Raw genomic sequence first — 25640 nt, 5'->3', positions numbered from 1 at the left:
ACCTTTGTCAGGGAGTGACCAAGAACCCGATGGCCTTAATTTCTAAAAACCTGGTTTTGCTTTTCATTATGGGGTATTAATTAATTAATACATGCACCTGTGGAACGGTTGTTAAGACACTAACAGCCTACAGACGGTAGGCAATTAAGGTCACAGTTATGAAAACTTAGAACACTAAAGAGGCCTTTCTACTGACTCTGAAAAACACCAAAAGAAAAGATGCCCAGAGTCCCTGCTCATCTGCGTGAACGTGCCTTAGGCATGCTGCAAGGAGGTGAGGACTGCAGATGTGGCCAGGGCAATAAATTGCAATGTCCGTCAGGACCGGCACAGTGATCGTCCTCGAGTGGCAACCAGTGTAACAACACTGCACAGGATCGGTACATCGAACATCACACCTGCGGGACAGGTACAGGATGGCAACAAAACTGCCCAAGTTACACCAGGAACGCACAATCCCTCCATCAGTGCTCAGACTGTCGCAATAGGCTGAGAGAGGCTGGACTGAGGGTTGTAGGCTGTTATAAAGCAGGTCCTCACCAGACATCACACTATGGGCACAAACCACCGTCGCTGGACACAGGACTGGCAAAAAGTGCTCTTCCCTGACGAGTCGCAGTTTTGTCTCACCAGGGTGATGGTCGGATTTGCGTTTATCGTCGAAGGAATGAGGATTAAACAGAGGCCTGTACTCTGGAGCGGGATCGATTTGGAGGTGGAGGGTCTGTCATGGTCTGGTGGCAGTGTGTCACAGCATCATCGGACTGAGCTTGTTGTCATTGCAGGCAATCTCAACGCTGTGCGTTCAGGGAAGACATCCTCCTCCTCATGTGGTACCTTCGGCAGGTCATCCTGACTGACCCTCCAGCATGACAATGCCACCAGCATACTGCTCGTTCTGTGCGTGATTTCCTGCAGACAGGATGTCAAGTGTTCTGCCATGGCCAGCGAAGAGCCAGAGCGTTGGCCCTGTTGGATCGGAGGGTGAGGGCTAGGGCTTTCCTCCAGAAATGTTTGGGAACTTGCAGGTGCCTTGGTGGAAGAGTGGGGTAACATCGTCACAGCAAGAAGGGCAAATCTGGTGCAGTCATAAGGAGGAGATGCATGCAGTACTTAATGCAGCTGGTGGCCAACCAGATTACTGACTTTTGGATTTTGGACCCCCCCTTTGTTCAGAGACACATTATTCCATTTCTGTTAGTCACATGTCTGTGGAACTTGTTCAGTTTATGTCTCAGTTGTTGAATCTTGTTATGTTCTTACAAATATTTACACATTTTAAGTTGCTGAAAAATAAACAAAGTGGACAGTGGAAAGCATTTTTTTTTTTTTGCTGAGTTTAGTATCCACCCCTCGTGAAACACCACGTTGACAAAACGTCATTTAACAACAGTATACAACCTGACCATGACATCACAAAAGAGATTATAGTTGAGCCTCTTAAAAGTAATTCCCTGATGATGATGATTATTTATTTWAAATCCTCAACCGTCTCTCCCAGGCCACTCCATTAGGTTTCAGCTTGTCTTAATAACCAGGATGTAATCCTCTTGTTATGGCCAGGCATCATTTATTAAAGGGATAGTTTGAGATTTTGGCAATTTAAGCCCTTTTTTTCCTCCTACTTACCCAGAGTCAGATGAACTAGCGTTTAGCGCAATGACCAGAAGGAAGTCTGGTCTACAGGAGCATCTAGCATGCTCACTACTCTTGTAGACTTCCAATGATTGTGCTAACGCTAGTTAGCAATGGCTCCAGAAACTACCTTTAACTTCTTTCAAACTGCGACATAGACAGAGAGACATACAAATGGTATCCGTYAGTTCATCTGACTCTGGGTAAGTAGAAAAAAACAGGGCTTAATTGCACAAATCTCGAACTATCTCTTTAAGGACAGTAATGTGCTCTATCAAAATMGTGTAATTCCTCTGATAGTCTCAGTGCAGGCAGTGAATGTCATTATCTCTGTCTTTTATCTTTGTGATACTATTGGGGAAAAATACTTTTTTCAAGACTTAAGCCACATTGATGAAGGTRTGTAGTTGTGTTTATTATTCATATAATTGCAAAAATCGCTGATGCTGGAGACTTATTTCCCTCACCAACTTTAAACATCAGCTCTCTGAGCAGCTAACCGATCGCTGCAGCTGTACATAGCCCATCTGTAAATAGCCCACCCAATCTACCTACCTCATCCCCATACTGTTTTTATTTACTTTTCTGCTCTTTTGCACACCAGTATCACTACTTGCACATCATCATCTGCTCATTTATCACTCCAGTGTTAGTCTGCTAAATTGTAATTTCGCTCCTATGGCCTATTTATTGCATACCTCCTCACGCCATTTGCACACACTGTATATAGACTTTCTTTTTTTCTACTGTGTTATTGGCTTGTTTATTGTGTTTATTGGCTTGTTTATTGTGTTTATTGGCTTGTTTATTGTTTACTCCATGTGTAACTCGGTGTTGTTGTTTTTGTCACACTGCTTTGCTTTATCTTGGCCAGGTCGCAGTTGTAAATGAGAACTTGTTCTCAACTGGCCTACCTGGTTAAATAAAGGTGAAATAAATCAAATAAAAAAATAAAAGCTGGGAGACAAACTGGTCTTTCATGATGAGTTAGTCTATTGTTTCCATATTGACCTCTTTCATGTTATGTAATGGGAAAGAGTCCATTACATTTACATTTAAGTCATTTAGCAGACGCTCTTATCCAAGAGCGACTTACAAATTGGTGCATTCACCTTATGATATCCAGTGGAACAACCACTTTACAATAGTGCATCTAACTCTTTTAAGGGGGGGGGGGTTAGAAGGATTACTTATCCTATCCTAGGTATTCCTTAAAGAGTGGGGGTTTCAGGTGTCTCCGGAAGGTGGTGATTGACTCCGCTGACCTGGCGTCGTGAGGGAGTTTGTGTTCCACCATTGGGGTGCCAGAGCAGCGAACAGTTTTGACTGGGCTGAGCGGGATGTACTTCCTCAGAGGTAGGGAGGCGAGCAGGCCAGAGGTGATGAACGCAGTCCCTTGTTTGGGTGTAGGGCCTGATCAGAGCCTGAAGGTACGGAGGTGCCTTCCCTCACAGCTCCGTAGGCAAGCACCATGGTCTTGTAGCGGATGCGAGCTTCAACTGGAAGCCAGTGGAGAGCGGAGGAGCGGGTGACGTGAGAGAACTTGGGAAGGTTGAACACCAGACGGGCTGCGGCGTTCTGGATGAGTTGTAGGGTTTAATGGCACAGGCAGGGAGCCCAGCCAACAGCGAGTTGCAGTAATCCAGACGGGAGATGACAAGTGCCTGGATTAGGACCTGCGCCGCTTCCTGTGTGAGGCAGGGTCGTACTCTGCGAATGTTGTAGAGCATGAACCTACAGGAACGGGTCACCGCCTTGATGTTAGTTGAGAACGACAGGGTGTTGTCCAGGATCACGCCAAGGTTCTTAGCACTCTGGGAGGAGGACACAATGGAGTTGTCAACCGTGATGGCGAGATCATGGATATTGGGTATGTCGATTATATTCCTCTGATCATACTTTCTAATATGATCTTTAAAAATACCGATCACACCTCCAGGTAGATAGCCTGAGTGTGGCTAGTTCTTTTCAGACCGGGTGGTCCTATGGACAGATACTCCAATCTCCGCTGTGGAGCTTTGCAGCTCCTTCAGCAGGGTTATCTTTGGTCTCATTGGTTCCTCTCTGATTAATGCCTCCTTGCCTGGTCTGTGAGTTTTGGTGAAATGTGCTATGTGCTATAATGTCTCACAAGGGCTGTGTAGATACCTCTCGGTACCTAATGGAGTCAGGCTACCTCTGGCGAGCACATGGAGGGCTGTGCGGCCCCACAAAGAAATGCCACCCACACCATGACTGACCCACCACCAAAGGTCATGCTGGAGGATGTTGCAGGCAGCAGAACGTTCTCCACGGCGTCTCCAGACTCTGTCACGTCTGTCACATGTGCTCATGTGCTCAGTGTGAACCTGCTTTCATCTGTGAAGAGCACAGGGCGCCAGTGGCGAATTTGCCAATCTTGGTGTTCTCTGGCAAATGCCAAACATCCTGCACGGTGTTGGGCTGTAAGCACACCCCACCTGTGGACGTCGGGCCCTCATACCACCCTCATGGAGTCTGTTTCTGACCGTTTGAGCAGACACATGCACATTTGTGGCTGCTGGAGGTCATTTGCAGGGCTCTGGCAGTGCTCCTCCTTGCAAAGGCGAGGTAGCGGTCCTGCTGTTGGTTTTGCCCTCCTTGGCCTATGGCCTCCTCCACTCTCGCTGACTGTAGCTGCCTCTTGGCTAGCGCCCCATGCTCTGAGAACATCGCTGACAGACAAGCAAACCTTGCCACAGCTCGCATTGATGTGCCATCCTGGATGAGCTGAACTACCTGAGCCACTTGTGTGGGTTGTAGACTCCGTCTCATTCTACCACTAGAGTGAGAGCACCGCCAGCATTCAAAAGTGACCAAAACATCAGCCAGGAAGCATAGGAACTGAGAAGTGGTCTGTGGTCACCACCTGCAGAATCACTCCTTTATTGGGGGTGTCTTGCTAATTGCCTATAATTTCCACCTTTTGTCTATTCCATTTGCACAACAGCATGTGAAATTTATTGTCAATCAGTGTTGCTTCCTAAGTGGACAGTTTGATTTCACAGAAGTGTGATTGACTTGGAGTTACATTGTGTGTTGTTTAAGTGTTCCCTTTATTTTTTTGAGCAGTGTATATACCTGTGTAGTATAAATATATACCTGTGTAGTATACTTGTAGTATAATATATACCTTGTTAAGTATAATATATACCTGTGTAGTATACCTGTGTATATAATATATACTTGTGAGTATACCTGTGTAGTATAATATATACCTGTGTAGTATACCTGTGTAGTATAATATATACCTGTGTATGTATAATATATACCTGTGTAGTGTACCTGTGTAGTATTAAATATATACCGTGTGTAGTATACCTGTATAGTATACCTGTGTATTATAATAATATACCTGTGTATAATACCTGTAAGTATACCTGTGTAGTATAATATATACCTGTGTAGTATAATATATACCTGTGTAGTATACCTGTGTAATATTTTGTTTTTTCTCTCTCTTTCAGGTACAGCATCTCTTACATTCCATTTGCCAGGTAAGATGATTATGTTCCATTACCTTTAGTGGACTCTGGTTAGAAGACAGAGTCTAACTTCCCCTCCTCTGGTGTGACGTGTGGAACCCAGTGGGTTGACCCTACCCGTCACCCTGTGCCCTGTCGGTTAGGTTTGGAGCATGGGGGAAGGCTCTTACTTATATCGTGTACTTTYGTATATAGCTAACAACCATGTGAGAACTACTAATTACAGTGTTGTTTCTAGTTTTACTACACAGAACAACTTATCGTTCAGTGCTGGCACGATCCCCTTTAATTTCTCAGTCTGATTTCACCGGCTGGTTGTGTGATGCGAGGCTCTGTCATAACGTGTCCCTTGGTGATCCAGTAGACATGTTGTTTAGTTGACACAAACCTTGTGGACAAAGTGAAGGGATAATGACAATCCCAGAGACACACTGACTTTAAATTTGAGAGCATCAGCCGTCCTTCTACAAATGGTACGATGCTTTGCTGAGCTAAACACAAACACTCCCTGATCCCTGATTTAAAAGAAAAACACGTTTATATTTACTTCTACACACCCTGCTGTTTGGTTCCACCATATGGTGCTAATCCCCTCCAGGGTGCATCCTAAAAGGTTCCCTATTCCCTACATAGTGCACTACTTTAGACCAGAGGCCTATGGGAAAGTAATGCACTATGTAGGGAACATGGGACAAAGCCCTCACCCCACAGAGCTCATCACAGCTCTCCATCCACGCAGATGGCAGCTTGTTGTTTCAGTCTCAGCCCCCCCCCCCCTACACACTCCAGCTCTACCACTGCTTTATATTAACGTGAAAATATGATTATCCTTTTTAGAAAATAGATTTTTGAAAACATGCTCATATATGTTTTTTTTTTTTTGACTAGCCTTCATAATATTGTCAGTGCTAAGCTCTGCTTGAACCCCTGAGAGGTGACTGGAGTGGTGATTTCTGTCTTGGTAAAGGAGAGAATTAAACACAGACAAATTGAGTCTCTTCTCCCTCCCCCACCCGCCTATTAGATTGACACATAATGGCCCTGGTGTCCGCCCTTACACCTCCGTAGGAATAAAGGCTTGTTTAGCCTGAGCTAGAGGTTCCTCTCCTTTTAGTGGAAGGTTTGAGCATCTTGTCACCTTTCACCCCCGTCCTCCTCTCTCACACTACACAGACACACACACGCACGTACGTTTCTGTGGCGGAGAGGGGAGACAAAGAACGTTAGCCTCCCTCCTATCATACTGAATCTGTACAGTACTGTATAGACTAGAGGAAGTGTAACTGTAAACCGCACTGTGTGTGTAGAAATGGAATAAATTGATAGAATGAATAGATGATTGTTTTACGTATAGCCCACAGGTAGGCTCGTTGGCTGCTATGCTGTGTTGGGACCCGTGTCAGAACACCACAGGGCTTGTGTTTCGTATTTCAATTATTTTATTGTTATACTCAGTTCTTAGAGACTCACAGGTTTCTGGTTTCTGCCAGCAAATCATTCTGTCCCCCAATCCTCTTGGTTTAAATCTCTGTTTTCATTTAGACTGGTGTTCTCTGTTGTTTTCATTTAGACTGGTGCTCTGTGTTGTTTTCATTTAGACTGGTGCTCTGTGTTTTCATTTAGACTGGTGTTCTCTGTTGTTTTCATTTAGACTGGTGCTCTGTGTTTTCATTTAGACTGGCGCTCTCTGTTGTTTTCATTTAGACTGGTGCTCTGTGTTTTCATTTAGACTGGTGCTTGTTTATTTCATTTTAGTACTGGCGCTCTCTGTTTTAGATGTGTCTGATTCATTTGACTGGGCCGTCTCTGTTTTTTCATATTTAGACTTGGTGTCTCTGTGTGTTTTCATTTAGAACTGGTGCTCTGTGTTTTCATTTAGGACTGGCCCCTGTGTTTCTTTAGATCATGGACGCTCTCTGTTGTTTTCATTTAGGACTGGCGCTCCTCTGTTGTTTTCATTTAGACTGGTGTCTCTGTTGTTTTCATTTTAGACTCGGTAGTCTCTCTGTTGTTTCAGTTTAGACTGGTGCTCTGTGTTTCATTTAGACCTGGTGCTCTGTGTTTTCATTTAGACTGGCCTCTCGTGTTGTTTTCATTTAGACTGGTGTCTCTGTGTTTCATTTAGACTGGTGTCTCTGTTGTTTTCATTTAGACTGGTGCCCTGTGTTTTCATTTAGACTGTGTCTCTGTTGTTTCATTTAGACTGGCGCTCTCTGTTGTTTTCATTTAGACTGGTGCTCTGTGTTTTCATTTAGACTGGTGCTCTCTGTTGTTTTCATTTAGACTGGTGCTCTGTGTTTTCATTTAGACTGGTGCTCTCTGTTGTTTTCATTTAGACTGCTCGCTCTCCTGTGTTTTCATTTAGACTGGTGCTCTGTGTTCATTTAGACTGGTGCTCTCTGTTGTTTCATTTAGACTGGCGCTCTCTGTTGTTTCATTTAGACTGGTGCTCTCTGTTGTTTCATTTGACGTGTGCTCTCTGTTGTTTTCATTTAGGACTGGTGTCTGCTGTTTTCATTTAGACTGGTCTCTACTGTTGTTTTCATTTAGGACTTGGCGCTCTTGTTGTTTTCTTTAGGGGACTGGTGCGTCTGTGTTGTTTTAAATTGTATATCACGCAGCTGTGTAATATTTAATTACCAGAATGTTTATATAGTCATTCCCTTTGAACGTAAATATTCACCCTTTTTTTATATTACCTTGATTTAACAGTGAGGCAAAAGTTAAGAACCGGATTTCCTATTTGCAGTTGCAGCTATGGTTAAACCCACATCCCAAACTATAGTATGGTGCCGTTTCCTTTTGATATAACATAATGCATGATTTATTTGATTACCATTCAAAATTGTATTTATAATAATGAACCCCTAATTCTACAGTACTACCTGCCCTCTCCAGTCAGTGTGGTCCGTCATGCTTAACTTTTGGTGGTGGTCTGTGTTCGGCCACATTCGTCACTCCCACCACTATATAGCCCAAGCTGACTCCTCTAATGTGTGTTACTATTTGATATATATAGCCCCTCTCAGGAGGCTCTTCCTTAAACCTGCGCTCTCCCCAGTCCGTTAAACCTGCTGCTCTCCCCAGTCGCTGGTTAAACTGCTGCTCTCTCTCCCGGCCCTTGGTTAAACCTGCTGCTCTCCCCAGTGTCTGGTTTAATCTGCTGGCTTTCCCCAGTGTCTGGTTAAACATGCTGCTCTCCCCCGTCCCTGGTTAAACCTGCTCGCTCGGCCCCAGTCCCTGGTTAAACCTGCTTCTCTCCCGGTCCCTGTTAAACCTGCTGCTCTCCCCGGTCCCTGGTTTTTAAATTCTGCTCTCCCCAGTCCCTTGGTGAAACCTGCTGCTCTCCCCGGTCCCTTGCGTTAAACCTGCTTGCTCTCCCCAGTCCCCGGGTTAAACCTGCTGCTCTCCACCGGTCCCTGGTTAAACCTGCTTGCTTCTCCCCAGTCCCCCGGTTAAAACCTGCTGCTCTCCCCAGTCCCCCGGTTTAAACCTGCTGTCCTCTCCCCAGTGTCTGGGTAAAACCTGCTGCTCTCCCCAGTGTCTGGTTAAACATGCTGCTCTCCCCGGTCCCCGGTTAAACCTGCTGCTCTCCCCAGTGTCTGGTTAAACCTGCTGCTCTCCCCGGTCCCCGGTTAAACCTGCTGCTCTCCCCGGTCCCCGGTGAAACCTGCTGCTCTCCCCGGTCCCCGGTGAAACCTGCTGCTCTCCCCAGTCCCTGGTTAAACCTGCTGCATCTGCACTTTCTAAACTACAGCTGGGGGTTACTATGGTTGTGTCCCAAACGACACCCTATTCCCTATTTAGTGCACTTCTTTTGACCAGGGCCCATAGGGTACCCTAGGGAATAAGGTGCTATTTAAGATGCAGTTTATCTGGGCTATCCTGGAGTAGTCTGTTGCGCCGGTGTTTCATCATTTCAGTAAATTATCATTTATTTATGTGGTGTGTTTTAGGAAGCCGGGTGCTAAAATAGCAATGTGTGTTGCCTTCAATGTAGAGGAAAGATGGGAAGGGGGTGGAGTGTAGGGGGGAAGTGTGTCTTTATGTGAAGGAGGTGAGCTCACTGCAAATCAGAGAATCACAATGAGAGTCACCAGTCTTTTCCACCAACCATCTTGTTCCTCTTCTCTCTCTCTCTCTCTCTCTCTCCGTCTGTCTGTGTTATGATTAATCCCTCCCTCTCTCCTTGTAACCTTAACTGGTTCAGCTTCACCTCTCCTCCAGTAGCTGTTGAGGGTGGCGGGAAAGTGAAGTCTGCTTAGCAACACATGGATAGGGATAGAGAGAGAGAGAGAGCAGTTGACACAGAGAAAGAAAGAATGAGGGGTTGGAAGAGAGAGAGATGMAGGAGGGACCGTTTTCTGCTGTTGCCATGGCGATTGCTGGTTGTGACGCCTCATCATTCCAATGCCGGGAGTGTTAGGGGGAGGGAGCGTCACTTTCCCGCCAAAACAACATTTAAATATGCATGAGCCACGCCCAAAACAACAATAACAACAAAGGATGAATGTAATAACGATACTGTACCAGCAACTTTCTGGATGTGATATATACGGAATTTGTTATCAAAAAGGTAAAAGGCCTGTGGTGGATACGAAACAATCTTTAAAACCCTAAATACTGGAATGAAGGAAAAATAAATAAATTACTGAATTATAGCTATTGCTTTCATCATTATTTTGTTGTTTTTGTTCAGACAAATTATTAAGATATAACTACTGTATCAGCAGCAGATAATAACCTAACTGTATCAAGATAACAGATATAACATACTGTAACAGATATAACCTACTGTATCAGATATAACCTACTGTAAACAGATAGCAGATATAACCTACTGTAACAGATACCAGAGATAACCTACTGTATCAGATATAACCTACTGTATCAGATAACAGATATAACCTACTGTATCAGATATAACCTACTGTAAACAGATAACAGAGATAACCTACTGTATCAGATAACAGATATAACCTACTGTATCAGAATATAACCTACTGTAAGATAACAGAGAAACCTACTGTAACAGATAATAACCTAACTGTATCAGATAACAGATATAACCTACTGTATCAGATAACTACTGTAACAGATAACAGTAAACCTACTGTATCAGATAACAGATATAAACCTACTGTATCAGATAACAGATATAACTACTGTATCAGATAACAGATATAACTACTGTAAGATATAACCTACTGTATCAGATAACAGATATAACCTACTGTTACAGAGATAACCTTCTGTATCAGACAACAGAGAGAACCTACTGTAATCAGACAACAGATATAACCTACTGTATCAGATAACAGATATAACCTACTGTTACAGATTTAACCTACTGTATCAGATAACAGATATACCTACTGTACAGATATAACCTACTGTTACAGAGATATCCTTCTGTATCAGACAACAGAGAGAACCTACTGTATCAGACAACAATAGATAACCTACTGTATCAGACAGCAGATATAACCTACTGTATAAGGCAGCAGATATAACCTACTGTATCAGATAACGATATAACCTACTGTATCAGATAACAGATATAACTACTGTTACAGATATAACCTACTGTATCAGATAACAGATATAACCTACTGTAACAGATATAACCTACTGTAACAGATATAACCTACTGAACAGATATAACCTACTGTTACAGAGATACCTTCTGTATCAGACAACAGAGAGAACCTACTGTATCAGATAACATATATAACCTACTGTTTCAGACAACAGATATAACCTACTGTATCAGGCAGCTGATATAACCTACTGTATCAGATATAACCTACTGTAACATATAACATATATAACCTACTGTATCAGGCAGCTGATATAACCTACTGTATCAGATATAACATACTGTATCAGATAACAGATATAACCTACTGTATCAGATAACAGATATAACCTACTGTAACAGATATAACCTACTGTAACAGATATAACCTACTGTTACAGAGATAACCTTCTGTATCAGACAACAGAGAGAACCTACTGTATCAGATAACATATATAACCTACTGTTTCAGACAACAGATATAACCTACTGTATCAGGCAGCTGATATAACCTACTGTATCAGATATAACCTACTGTAACATATAACATATATAACTACTACTGTATCAGGCAGCTGATATAACCTACTGTATCAGATATAACATACTGTATCAGATAACAGAATATAACCTACTGTATCAGATAACAGATATAACCTACTGTAACAGAATATAACCTTACTGGTATCAGTATACCCTCTGTAAACAACAGAGAAACCTACTGTATCAGACAGCAGATATAACCTACTGTATCAGGCAGCAGATATAACCTACTGTATCAGATAACAGATATAACCTACTGTTACAGATATAACCTACTGTATCAGATAACAGATATAACCTACTGTAACAGATATAACCTACTGTAACAGATATAACCTACTGTAACAGATATAACCTACTGTTACAGAGAATAACCTTCTGTATCAGACAACAGAGAACCTACTGTATCAGATAACGATATAACTACTGTATCAGATAACATATATAACCTACTGTTTCAGACAACAGATATAACCTACTGTATCAGGCAGCTGATATAACCTACTGTATCAGATATAACATACTGTATCAGATAACAGATATAACCTACTGTATCAGATAACAGATATAACCTACTGTATCAGACAGCAGATATACCCTACTGTATTAAGATATATCCTAATGTATCAAGATTTAATCTACTGTATCAGATATAACATACTGTAGCAGATAACAGATATAACATACTGTATCAGATAAACAGAATATACCTACTGTATCAGATATAACATACTGTAATCAGATAACAGATATAACTACTGTATCAGACAGCAGATATAACATACTGTATCAGACAGCAGATATAAACATAGACGCAGATATAACCTACTGTATCAGATAACAGATATACCTACTGTAACAGAGATAACCGACTGTTACAGAGATAACCTTCTGTATCAGACAACAGAGAGAACCTACTGTATCAGACAGCAGATATAACCTACTGTATCAGGCAGCAGATATAACCTACTGTATCAGATAACGATATACCTACTGTATCAGATAACAGATATAACCTACTGTTACAGATATAACCTACTGTATCAGATAACAGATATAACCTACTGTAACACGCTTATAACCTACTGTAACAGATATAACCTACTGTTACAGAGATAACCTTCTGTATCAGACAACAGAGAGAACCTACTGTATCAGATAACGATATAACCTACTGTATCAGATAACATATATAACCTACTGTTTCAGACAACAGATATAACCTACTGTATCAGGCAGCTGATATAACCTACTGTTATCAGATATAACCTACTGTAACATATAACAGATATAACCTACTGTATCAGGCAGCTGATATACTACTGTATCAGACAGCAGATATAACCTACTGTATCAGACAGCAGATATACCCTACTGTATTAAGATATATCCTAATGTATCAAGATTTAATCTACTGTATCAGATATAACATACTGTATCAGATAACAGATATAACATACTGTATCAGATAAAAGATATAACCTACTGTATCAGATATAACATACTGTATCAGATAACAGATATAACATACTGTATCAGATAACAGATATAACCTACTGTATCAGACAGCAGATATAACATACTGTATCAGATAACAGGTTATATCTGTTGTCTGATACAGTAGGTCATATCTGTTGTCTGATACAGTAGGTTATCTCTGTTGTCTGATACAGTAGGTTATATCTCATAACAGATAACCTACCTGTATCAGATAACAGAGATAACCTACTGTAATCAGATAACAGAGATAACCTACTGTATCAGATAACAGATATAACCTACTGTATCAGATAACAGATATAACCTACTGTATCAGACAGCAGAGAGAACCTACTGTGTTGAATTGATCATAAAGATTGATATTGGATTGATCATGAAATATTTGTTGTCATGTATCACCTATTCTCCTCTTCTGTTCCCCTATCTTCTCCTTTCTCTCCAGAGATGCAGTGATAAAGGTTTTCACCAGCTGTCTGAGTTAGAGAACGGACACTGGTCTCCCAGACCTGGGTTCCACTACTATGAAATCACAAGACTGGTCCCAAATATGCKAAGACAACGGATAGATATTTTGTATTTMTATTTTTATTTTCATTGCTGTTTTGATACTGTGAATGATTATTCATATTTCCAATAGTTGTTTTATCATGTTTGCAGTTATCTGAAACTAATGTTTATTCATATTATGGTTATCAGGGTTGGGGTCAATTCCATTTCAATTCAGTTAATTCAGGAAGTAGACTGAAATTCGGGAATTGGAATTTGTTTACTTCTTGAATTGACCCTGATTGATGCTTATTTAACCTTTTTTGTTTGTTTGTGACTCTCAGATTGGGTCTGTTGTTTTAAGTGTGTTTATGCTTCTGGTGAGAGAGAGGTGAATGCTTGAAATTCAAATATTTAATCATTTTCCTAATATATATCATCCAAAAAGACAGGATTGGGGTCAAGTGGAATTGAATGCAGTCACTTCAGGAAGTGATTTTGAATTTAAAGAGAAAACATTCTAACTCTCAAAATAAATAGCTTTTACTTTTCAGTTTATTGAGAAGTCATTAAAATATGCTCTTTTTTTTCAATTATTGAATTGGAAGTTAAGTTTACTTCCTTAATTGACTGCCTTCAATTCGAATTGACCTCTGCCCTGCAAGTAGACCTATTTTATATCTTGTTTTGTTCAGAGCAGGGAAAGACCTATAGACATTTACAACATGATGCTTGTAAAACTGAAAATACAACTCAATGCCTTACCTTTTTCTACTTTGTATTTTGTCTCATGACAATACGATTTGCTGATGTTTTAACAAAAGTTTTCCGTCTTCAGAAGAATGCAATATGACTGTCTTATTTTTGATGAATAAAATCAACAAATGTTTTCATTTTGAAACTGTGCTCTAACTTAGTTCGCCCTTAAAGGAAAATTCCACGCAAACGATCTTTTGGTATTTGTTTCATTAGTCCCATTGTTGACATAGTCCTAAAATGTTTTTGCTTTTCAGCAATCAAGTTTTCAAGATATGTAAAACGCAGCATCGTATGATGCAAAATGCATCATACGCAGATTATTTCTGTATTTTAAAAGTTACATATCTTGAAAACTTGATTGCTGACAAACAAAACATTTTAGGACTATGTCAACAATGGGACTAATGAAACAAATAACAGAAGATAGTTTTCCTTTTAAATGTTGGTGTCATGCTTATACGTTTTTAGAGTGTGCGTGTGTATTCTTCATTTCCTAAAATGCAAAAGACACACGTGTGTGTGTGAGTGATTCCTTGAAACACATTGTATCTCCTCACCCCATGTGTTCAAGTCAGTGACGTGTAAGTAATGTGGCTGATAGACTCAAATTGTGTTATGTTACTAAATTCTTAATGGATAACTACAGTGTCCCAGCGTGCCCTGCCTGGGGCGACAGACTGACAGACGATCACACCACATTAAACCCACCTCCCTCTCTTGGCTTTTCTCAGCCAAGGACAACAAAGGGAAAGGAGCTACTGTTCCACTGGGTTGTGTTCATTAGTGCAAAATGTTTCAAAACGCTTTGCAACTGGGAGGGGGGGGACTACATTTCTTATTGGACAAATCCCTCTCCATTTCAGTACGTTTTCTTCTGTTTGATGCCTACTGAAGAAGACCCAGATCAACATGTGTGCGTGCGGTGACATACAACATTTCCCCTCTTACCCCTTCAGCTCAAAGCCAATTGCCTGTAAATGAGCTCTCTTTGTTTCTCTTAATTGTCAGCCAGATGCAGTTGAGACCTTCTGGCTCATTCACTCCGTCCTTCTGCTCTGTGTAATCTTAACCTAATAACCTACTATACTACCGCATAGCTTCTTATATTAGCCTGGTCCCATATCTAGCTGTTTGTGCTGTCTTCACAACGTCTGTGGTCATTGTCACAAGAAGCATATTTGGCAAGACGGCAGGAACAGATTAGGGACCAATGCTATTGTCATGTGGGCGTTGTGGTTCATTCTAAATAAGCTGGAGCCTTCTGGATGGGGATTCTGAAAGGAGGATGTGGTTGCTATGACAACCCCGGGAGCTAGGAAGTACCCCTCTGCTCCCCCTCTCCGTATTCCCAACGGGAGCATCCATGGTCACATGGTCCATTATGGTAATGAGCCAGTGGGATTTCAGACGGTAGTGTCACAGGACACCCTGGTCCGTCTGCCTCCACGCCTCTCCTGTCAGAGGTAATATGGTTCAAAGTGGAGGGGACTTTTCCTGGATTAGACCCTTTGGCCCAATACAATGATTGGCCTTAACCCACAACAAAGAGAGAAGCTCTGGGTAAGGAGAGATTGCTCTTTTAAGAAAAACAACAACAAACCCTTTAAGATGTGTCATCAATCTTTTGTGTTATTCGTGTGGTACTCTTAGACATATCCTGTTGGCGTCTTACGTAGCTCTAGTCTACCTAACACAGGTTTTTAAACATCCCTCTCAAGGTGCTTGCTTTATATACTCAGAACAAATGTTTGCTTGGGGTTCTATAAGGAACCATAAAGGTTCATAGATGTCATTCCTAAAGAACCTATATTAAACTATCTGAGCATAGAAACTTATATTTTTTCTACGTTGAACCATATTTTATCTCGGGAGTACGTGATCGATGCCCACGGTGTTTACCCAGCACGTACCCAGTCTTATGGAATTCTATTACAACGTTTCATTAGTAGTGTGATCATGGATCAGGCTTTTAATATAGAAATAAATCCTCTTTCAGTAGCACTAGTTCCAGTATGGCCATCACAAATGGCGCCCTATTCCCTATATAGCGCACTACTTTTGACCAGAACCCGATGGGATACTCTACGGGCCCTGGTGTAAAGTAGTGCACTATATAGGGAATAGGGCGCCATTTGCGACTCAGRTACAGGGACTTGGCTTAGCAGGGGTCCAGCTAAGCTTTAGGCTCACTGTGACTATCAGAGTCATCTGGGAGAGGGAGGAAACCTACATCTCTATMCATGTCCTTTCTTTTGGATGGAGGACCAATTTTTGTGTTGTTGTTGTGAATGTGAGTCTGTTTTTGTCCATTCAATTATGATGACTTTGAGAACAAACAACAACAAAAAGCCCTTGAACCAATCCCCTTGATCTGGTGAGATYTCCCGTTGGTTTATACCAGTTCCTTTCTTTTGGATAGAGGAAGGACAGTTTGTTTTGTTTAGCTTCTTTGGGAGTGAATGTGCATGAAGAAGTTGACTAGGAGGACAAGAAAGAAAAGTCCCAAGTCAATACAGTAATCAGGTTTGTTACCCCATCACCACAGCCAGCCTGTCTTTCCACGTTTAAACCCATGCGATCGTCAGCTTTTTACCTGCTGTATGTGGTTAGTGACAGCAAAAAATAAAATAAAAASATTTATGTGCTAAATTATTATTTGTGTTGTATTTATTTGTTTTTATTTAACTAGGCGAATCATTACTCGTTGTCTTGTATTGTGATCAGGACTTGTAGAACACAATCTCTAATGCTTGCCTCCTCAAAGTCGGTTCTGTTACATATTACTAGAAATAGCCAAACAATGTACCTTTACAATTGAGAAYTGATTCACACAAAATGGGAAACAAAACAGTGTGTAGGACTGGCTATTACAGATCAATATATGTGAGAAGCCAATGGCATACAATTAAAGGGCCAATCAGCTGTTGAAACAATAACAATCCACATCCCCGCTCACTGTTTTGAGTAAAAAGCTGAGTGATGGAGCAATGTAACCAGTCTCAAATTCATAGACAGAGCAACGGATGCAAGGTCTGACCATCCATGATATCAACATTATAGTTTTAATTATGTTTTATCTAAGTTTGGGTTCTGCTGGGTTATGACTGTTAAACTACGCTCGTGAGCCATTTATAAGTTATATTAGTATTTATAAGTTATATTAGTATTTATAAGTTATATTAGTCAAGAATCAATGGTTACATACCAAAAATGGTCCCTATAAAATCAAACGTTATTTGTCACGTGCCGAATACAACCTTACCGTGAAATGCTTACRTACAAGCCCTTAACCAACAATGCAGTTTTAAGAAAAATACGAGTTAAGAAAATATTTACTAAATAAACTAAACAAAAAATATGTTTTAACTAACACAATAAAATAACAACGAGGCTATATACAGGGGTTACCGGTATCGGTACCGAGTCAGTGTTTATTTTAATGTTATTTTATTCCACCTTTATTTAACCAGGTAGGCTAGTTGAGAACAAGTTGTCATTTACAACTGCGACCTGGCCAAGATAAAGCAAAGCAGTTCGACACATACAACAACACAGAGTTACACATGGYATKAACAAACYTACAGTCAATAARACAATAGAACAATCTATATACAGTGTGTGCAAATTAGGTAGGATAAGGGAGGTACGGTAATAAATAGGCCGTAGTGGCGAAATAATTACAATTTAGCAATTAAACACTGGAATGGTATATGTGCAGAAGATGAATGTGCAAGTACAGATACTGGGATGCAAAGGAGTGTGCGGGGGTACAGGTTAGTTGAGGTCATTGAGGTAATATGTCCATATGTCCAGGGGTTTTAACTAAGACCCGACAGAACGTATTGCAGCACACCCTTCGAGAGATTACGCTTTGAGCCTCTGAAAACAATATTATACCTCTGAATAAAATTTAATTTTGCTCACTATTTATTCAAAATGGAATCATTCAATACTATTGATGTCGAAACAGTCAATAGACTTCATCCTTAATTGGTTAATATATATATATATATATCCCTAGACGATTGACAAGCAGGTTTCGACCTAGAAATGGTTCCCGAACAGAGAAAAGGCAGATGGATATATACCAGACATACTAGGTTACATGAGTAAATGGACATTTGTCCCTGGGAAATTATAAATAGCTGTAACAATATTGMATGTGTGTTCTTTATTTTTTTTCATCTAATTTATTTGGTTTTAATTTTAATTTCAGTGGATGAACTGAATGGAAAAATGTGAACATTCTACTGAAATGTGAATGTGAATTGACCTCAGCCCTGTAATCACAGTCCCCTGAATAGTAAGACTATCATGTTATTGGTCAGTTTGTATATATATATATTTTACATTKYACAAGAACACCGTTACATTTAAAGTCCTACATGGAATGAATGACATCACTATCCRAAAGGCCTCGGCAGAAGCCACGCTTGTTTTTATACGGTTGTTGCCTTTGTTTAGCCGCGTGCCTTCCGCTCCTCTGCTCTTTCCGTGGACACGCCTCCCACCGACGAGCCTTATAAATACCAGACGAACCGCAGCTTCACACCAGTTGAATTACAAAACGGATTATAGCGCTGTTGCACATTACGGCATTCAAGATACCTCATTTTTACTTGATCTGATAATGCAATTGGAATACAMTATATTTATTTACAGTCTTRGAGTTTAAAATTYTTATTCTGTTTAATAGAAGACGTTGCTTTTGTGGACGGATCACTTAAATCCCAATAATGCCTTTTCCGCCGATAAATCTCCATCAACGAATCTCTTCTCCCGGGAGAGAGGTGTTCAGGAAAAAGAAACAGACGGAGGAAAAAGACTCGGAGAAGGAAAAGATCTCGAGGTCTTGGACTACTGCCAATCTGAGGAATTTGGGGCGAAAACCCCAACAACAGAAACCCAAACTCCCGATTCAGGAGACAGAAGGTTTAAAGAGCTCCTGGCTAACTTTACCCAAACAATCTCAAGACTGGTGCGAGAGCGTTCCGCTTTACAGTTCTGTGGAATCCACCACGCACCGGGACAGGGGCAAGCAGTCCTCGCGGAGTTCCATAGGAAAGGACGAGGCAGGAGAAGAAAGGAAGATTCAATTCTCTCTGAGCCTCACACCGGAGGCCATTCTCGTTATTCAGAAACGCAGCTTAGAAAAACAGATGRTAGCCAAACAGCAGAAGGGTTGTGTGTCCGTAGACTTTCGYCACAGGCGAGTCTTTCCATCRAAACGGACTCAAGGTGGTTCCAAAAGCTCGACCATTCCCGTCGCCAATCTAGAACACGCAGAGGACATTACAACCATCGTCAAAATATCTTTACTAAATGATCAGTATAAATACGATGACGTGGAATATGAAGAAGAAGACGGCGATGTGGACGAGACGGTGGTGAGGAAATGCAAAGAATGGCTGAAAGGAGTGGAAAGCGCCGCTGCTTTTGGGAAAGTGGACAAACTATCTACCCTTCCTCACCTAAAAAGCTGCTGACGAATACTTCTCATATTACAAGACTTTAATATGACGCGATAAGGCAAGCTACGAACATTGCACATTGTAGCCTACGCAAGATATATGGATTGTTAGTAGCCTATCCACTGACACTGCTCACCATTACGCACGGCGAACACTTCCCACACACATGGGAATGTTTTTTTTTTTACTAGTCTAATAATTCTAATGATGTCTGAATTGAATAGCCTTTCATGTTGACACTGTCAACATCCTGTGTTCTCCTCTTTTGCACGTGCTTTTGTTTTTATTGAGGCTCCTTTATCCGTCGGTTGGCATGAGCCGCCTGCGATCCAAGGACCCTCTTCCTTTGTGTCCAAGAACAATAGCTGTCAACGGCAACGACAGGGTTACTTTGCGCGTTTTTTTGTTGTTGTTGTTGTTGGGTGCACCTCTCAGAAGATGCACCTGTTTTTTTTTGCACTGTCTGGAAAATGAAAGAAAAAATGTTTTGGYGGTGGATCAGATTTGTACCGTATTTATTATGAGGGATAGGGGGGYTGTTTGTATCAGCTCAAATGTTTCGTTCTACCCTGACATTTTTATGCCATTTGTATGAAGTAAAAAATGTTTTCAATCTACATGCACGGATCATTTGACTTATTTCATTAGTGTAGACATTACCCTGGCAGTTTAGTGATCAATAAACAAAAAACAAATTAGGCAAATTCAGTTTCTAGTCCGCTATGTATCCAAATGGTAGACATATCTCCCTGTATTCGGTACTTGAATGAAGGTCTGTAGCCATGATGACAACTGTAACCACTGGCAATTGGTTCTGCCCGATCAACAAGTCAAAAGTCAAGAATGGCTTGATGGCTCAGATGTCATGGAAAGCTTAGGTTTCACAAGGTTGCTTGTARATGCTACATTTGAGTCATTTTGGGCGCTAACTAGATAAGCTTCTTACTAGAATGTGTGTTAATCAGGGTTGTCAGAGAGCTCTCGTGCACAGCACCCGCTGACAAATGCCAGAGCATTAGCCTACTAAGGAGTAGGACTAGTGGCCAAGGCTAGTGCACACGGTAATGCTATTAGGTCTTTAAGCCATTGATTTAATCAATATGTCTAGGCCTAGTTGGCTTTCTGCTTATCGTGTCAATCAACTCGTTTTCAGRTGAACAAAATGTATATTCATGTTATATCAGATACATCACCCCGTTATTGTTATAAAGCCATAGCCAATGCATAAACATCCTGTGGCCTATACGTTTGTTATAGAACTGATCTGGTGCGCTGCTCAGAGAGGATTGGCGCGCGCGCCTGCTGTTGGAGAGAGAGAAGGGACACTCTAAACAGCCCAGTGAATATGGCCTATTGAATAGGGCCTATTCGTATCATGGCAACCACTCTATATACACATGTCTTAAACAGACCAGTTGACGCCTGTTAGGACACTTGTGTAATGTCATGCTGATACGGGATTATATCATCGGCTAAGGCATTTCTTGACATGAATAGTTTAATAGTCTGATTCGTTCAATTCCTGAGAAGAAAGTTATGTTGCCCCCACATTGTTAGGCTACAATATCTGCCGATTTAATACATTTTTTGGGACATGTGAGAACTATAGGCAGATAGTTAGTGTCCATCCTACCTCGAGGTAATTTAGGCTGTAATAGATATTATGATACAAAGGCCTAGTAGAAGTGTAGAAATCATTACACTAATTATTATTATACTATGCACATCACTAGATAGACAAGGACAGATACTAGTCTCAACTAGGATGCAAGTCTGTGGAGACTAGGCCAAATATTAGTCTCAACTAGGATGCAAGTCTGTGGAGACTAGGCCAAATATTAGTCTCAACTAGGATGCAAGTCTGTGGAGACTAGGACAAATACTAGTCTCAACTAGGATGCAAGTCTGTGGAGACTAGGCCAAATATTAGTCTCCACTAGGATGCAAGTCTGTGGAGACTAGGCCAAATATTAGTCTCAACTAGGATGCAAGTCTGTGGAGACTAGGCCAAATATTAGTCTCAACTAGGATGCAAGTCTGTGGAGACTGGGCCAAATATTAGTCTCCACTAGGATGCAAGTCTGTGGAGACTAGGCCAAATATTAGTCTCCACTAGGATGCAAGTCTGTGGAGACTAGGACAAATACTAGTCTCAACTAGGATGCAAGTCTGTGGAGACTAGGCCTATTGTTTTATAAGAAAATACATGTGAACAGAAAATACTTTCTTTCATCAACACTGCAGCTTATAACCTAGAACCTTTACAGCCAGTCAGACTTAGAATTGACTGAAAGGTAAAAAAAAAAGAAAAAAAGATGAAGTTGTGGTTCACATTGTTCTGTGTAACTTGGTAACCATGGAGTTTTACTGAGGGAGGAGTGTAAGCCCGAGCCTAGGGACTCATAACATTCTGACTGGCTGCTCGAGGTAGAGGGGTAAGTGAGAGCTGTGAGCTGAAGGGTTGTCCTCCGTTCCATTTAAATTCCTGTCAARTCAGAAAGTTAACCAAATTCAATTTCCAAATGTTCCTCATTGAAGAGAATTGGAATTTCAGTTTACTTCCTGAATTTACTGGAATTGAATCCAACCCTGGTGAGCTGGATTTAAAAAAGGTTTAAGTGTTAGCTAACTTAAAAAGATTATCATATAATATCCTTTGTGAAATTCTTTAAATTGTTGATATTGTGCAATCTGCTAACAGGTCGGCTGTAGTACCATGTAGCAATAGTGTGTACCTACATTGTAATTACACCAGCGTACTTACATTGATAAACTATGTTGTTATCCCGTCTCAAGGTGAAGGTTGACTGTGATTGGATCACGATGAAGTCAAAGTGTAAAGACATCCACCAATCGAGCAACCTTCCCTGCATCTTGGAAACATACCTGCCATCTAGTGGTGGAAAAAAGGTAAAACTATTATTATTATTATTATTATTGTCTTTTTAGTGCCTTGGGTGTTAGAAATGCACTTTATGAATTAAATTAATTATTATCATTATTATTACTTATCAACCAACCAAACTATCAACCAATAGTTGTCTCATATGCCTTGTTTTCTTGCTAACGGAGTTCTCTAAAACATTTGTTTGGGTCAGAGGAGGCAATAAGCTTCACATATTCATCAGGATAATGAAAGCCCTGAATGGAAATCAATGCTTAAAATTAAACGCCTGTAAAGAGAAGTTGTGGGTTAAAATAAAAATAGCATACACAAGGTGTTAGAACCAATACAATGATAACTCCACTGAGTACAGTGAGGGATGAGGTAACTTCCTACTTCAACTATTAGGCACTGATTCTGATAGGCCAACATAGCATCATGACTAGTGTGTATTCTGTCTGTACCAAGCCAGTGTGTGTGTGTGTGGTGTGTGTGTGTGTGTGGTGTGTGTTGTGGTGTGTGTGTGTGTGTGTGTGTGTGTGTGTGTGTGTGTGTGTGGTGTGTGTGTGTGTGTGTGTGTGTGTGTGTGTGTGTGTGTGTGTGTGTGTGTGTTCATATTTTGTGGTTTACAAAGTAGGATTTAAATGGATTTAATTGTGATTTTTTTGTCATTGATCTACACAAAATACTCCATAATGTCAAAGTGAAAATTCTACAGATGGTTTACATTCATTGCACCCCTTTTGTTTAGGCAGGCCTAAATTAGTTCAGGAGTAAAATGTGGCTTAACAAATCACATAATAAGTTACATGGACTCATTCTGTGTGATATAATAGGGATTGATATGATTTTTAAGTGACTACATCTTCCTCTGTCCCCCATACATACAACATCTGTAAGGTCCCTCAGTCAAGTATTGAATTTCATGCACAGATTCAACTACAAAAACCAGGAAGCTTTCTCAACAGCCTCATAAAGAAGGGCAGTGATTGGTAGATGGGTGACAGTTACACATTAGACATTGAATATCTCTTTAAGCATTGTCAAGTTAATAATTATTGCTGTGGATGATGTATTAAACCACCCAGACACATCCAAGATACAATCGTCCRYCTGAACTGAGCTGCAGGACAGGAAGGAAACTGCTCAGGGACGTGATTTTAAAACCYCTACAGAGTTCATTGGCTGTGATAGGGGAAAACYGAGGATGGATCAACAACATTGTAGTGACTACACAATAATGACCTTAATGACAGAGTGAAAAGAAGAATACAAATATACAGAATACCAATATTCCAAAACATGCATCCCGTATGCAATAAGGCACTAAAGTTATACTGCAAGAAAACACAGCAAASGAATACACTTTTTGTCCTAAATACAAAGCCTTATGTTTGGGGTAAATCCAACACAACACATCATTGASTAACTGCCTCCTTATTTTCAAGCYTGGTGGTGGCTGCATCATGTTATGGGTATGCTTGACTTTGGCAAAGACTGGGGAGTTTTTCAGGATAAGATTAAATGCAATGGAGCTAAGCACAGGCAAAATCCTAGAGGAAAACTAGCRTCAGCCTGCTTTCCACAAGACACTGGGAGACAAATTCACCTTTCAGCAGGACAGTAACCTACAACGCCACATCTACACTGGAGTTGTTTACRAAGAAGACAGTGAATGTTCCTGAGTGGCCAAGTTACAGTTTTGACTTAAATCTGGTTGAAAATCTGTGGCAAGACTTGACAATTGCTGTAGCCATGACCACTGACACCTTGACAGAGCTTGAAGAACTTTGAAAAGAATWATGGGTAAATGTTGCAGAATCCAGGTGTGGAAAGCTCTTAGAGACMTACCTAGAAAGACTCACAGCTGTAATCGCTGCCAAAGGTGTTTCTAAAATGTATTGGCTCGGGGGGATACTACTTATCTAATCAAGGTATATTCGTTTTAAAACTTTCATTACTTTTTAAGAAATGTTTGAATTATTTTGTGTAGATCGTTGACAGTTAAATACATTTTAATACCACTTTGTAACACAATAATATGTGAAGAAATCCACGGGGGGGTGAATACTTATGATACCCACTGTATGTGTGTTTGTGTGTGTGTGTGTGTGTGTGTGTGTGTGTGTGTGTGTGTGTGTGTGTGTGTGTGTGTGTGTGTGTGTGTGTGATTTTTTGTGCGTGCATGTGTGTACAAAACCAAGTCTTTTCTCCATGGTACTGTACAGTATGCAATGACATGACGCTGCAAGTCCAGTGCAGTGGTTGTGACAAATGGCACCCTATTCCCTACGTAGTGCACTTCTTTTGACCAGGTCGCATAGGTATTGGTAATAGATACATAGGGAATAGGGTATTGGTAATGAACTACATAGGGAATAGGGTATTGGTATGAACTAACATATATTTTTGTATTTTATTTTACTAGGCAATCAGTTAGAACAGATTCTTATTTACAATGACGGCTTACCCAGCAAACACCGGAGACGCTGGGTCAATTGTGCGCGCCTACGGGACTCCCAATCACGGCCGGTTGTGATACAGCCTGGATTTGAACCAGGCTGTCTGTAGTGAACTTCATCTAGCACTGGAGAATGGCAGTGCGTCAGACCTCTGACCAGGGCTGTAGTGACTCCTCTACAATGAGATCCGTGTTCTTAAAACGCTGAACCAGGGTCTGTAGTGACTCTCTAGCTGAGATGCAGTGTCTTAGACCGCTGAACCAGGGTCTGTAGTGACTCCTCTAGCCTGAGATGCAGTGTCTTAGACCGCTGAAGGGTCTGTAGTGACGCTCTAGTATGAGTGCATGTCCTGAACGCTGAACCAGGGTCTGTAGTGACCTCTCTACAATGAGATGCAGTGTCTTAGAAGCGCTGAACCAGGGTCTGTAGTGACTCTCTAGTATGAGATGCAGTGCTTAGACGGCTGAACCAGGGTCTGTAGTGACTCCTCTAAGCATGAGATGCAGTGTTTAGACGGCTGAACCAGGGTCTGTAGTGACTCTCTACCAATGAGATGAGTTCTAAGATACTGCAGGTCTCAGTCGCTGAGGAGTCACTACGACCTGGTTAGCGGTTCTAAGACACTGCATCTCATTGGTGAGAGTCACAGCAGCCGTGCCAGCTAAGGAGGATCTCGAGGTGGGACTTCAGGGGTGTCTAAGACTGCATCTCTGAGGCCAGAAACTGGTTCCGGTTAGAACGCAGCGTTAGAGAGTCATACAGACCTGGTTTCAGCGTCTAAGATAGCACTGCTCTCATTGTCATAGAGGAGTCATAGAA

General features: G+C 41.1%; 2 protein-coding genes across 2 annotated transcripts in view; both read left to right on the top strand.

Annotated features, from left to right (window-relative positions):
• LOC112077094 (vesicle transport protein SFT2B) overlaps positions 1-13627 on the top strand; it is a 28101-nt gene extending 14474 nt beyond the window's left edge. Inside the window, exons 4-5 of the mRNA XM_024143688.2 lie at positions 5121-5150; positions 13202-13627. Of these exons, the coding sequence (XP_023999456.2) occupies positions 5121-5150; positions 13202-13241 (70 nt within the window). The 3' untranslated portion in view covers positions 13242-13627. The remainder of the gene's footprint in view (positions 1-5120; positions 5151-13201) is intronic.
• A 4908-nt stretch (positions 13628-18535) lies between these two features.
• prr18 (proline rich 18) lies at positions 18536-19968 on the top strand. Its single transcript, XM_024143687.2, has one exon. The coding sequence runs from the start codon at positions 18741-18743 to the stop codon at positions 19488-19490; it is 750 nt and encodes a 249-aa protein (XP_023999455.1). The 5' UTR covers positions 18536-18740; the 3' UTR covers positions 19491-19968.
• Positions 19969-25640: the final 5672 nt, after the last annotated feature.

The sequence above is a fragment of the Salvelinus sp. IW2-2015 genome, unplaced genomic scaffold, assembly GCF_002910315.2.
Source record: "Salvelinus sp. IW2-2015 unplaced genomic scaffold, ASM291031v2 Un_scaffold4268, whole genome shotgun sequence".
In the NCBI taxonomy this organism is placed as follows: domain Eukaryota; kingdom Metazoa; phylum Chordata; class Actinopteri; order Salmoniformes; family Salmonidae; genus Salvelinus; species Salvelinus sp. IW2-2015.
The sequence above is the reverse complement of the archived record's forward strand: the minus strand, read 5'-3'. Positions and strand labels throughout refer to the sequence as shown.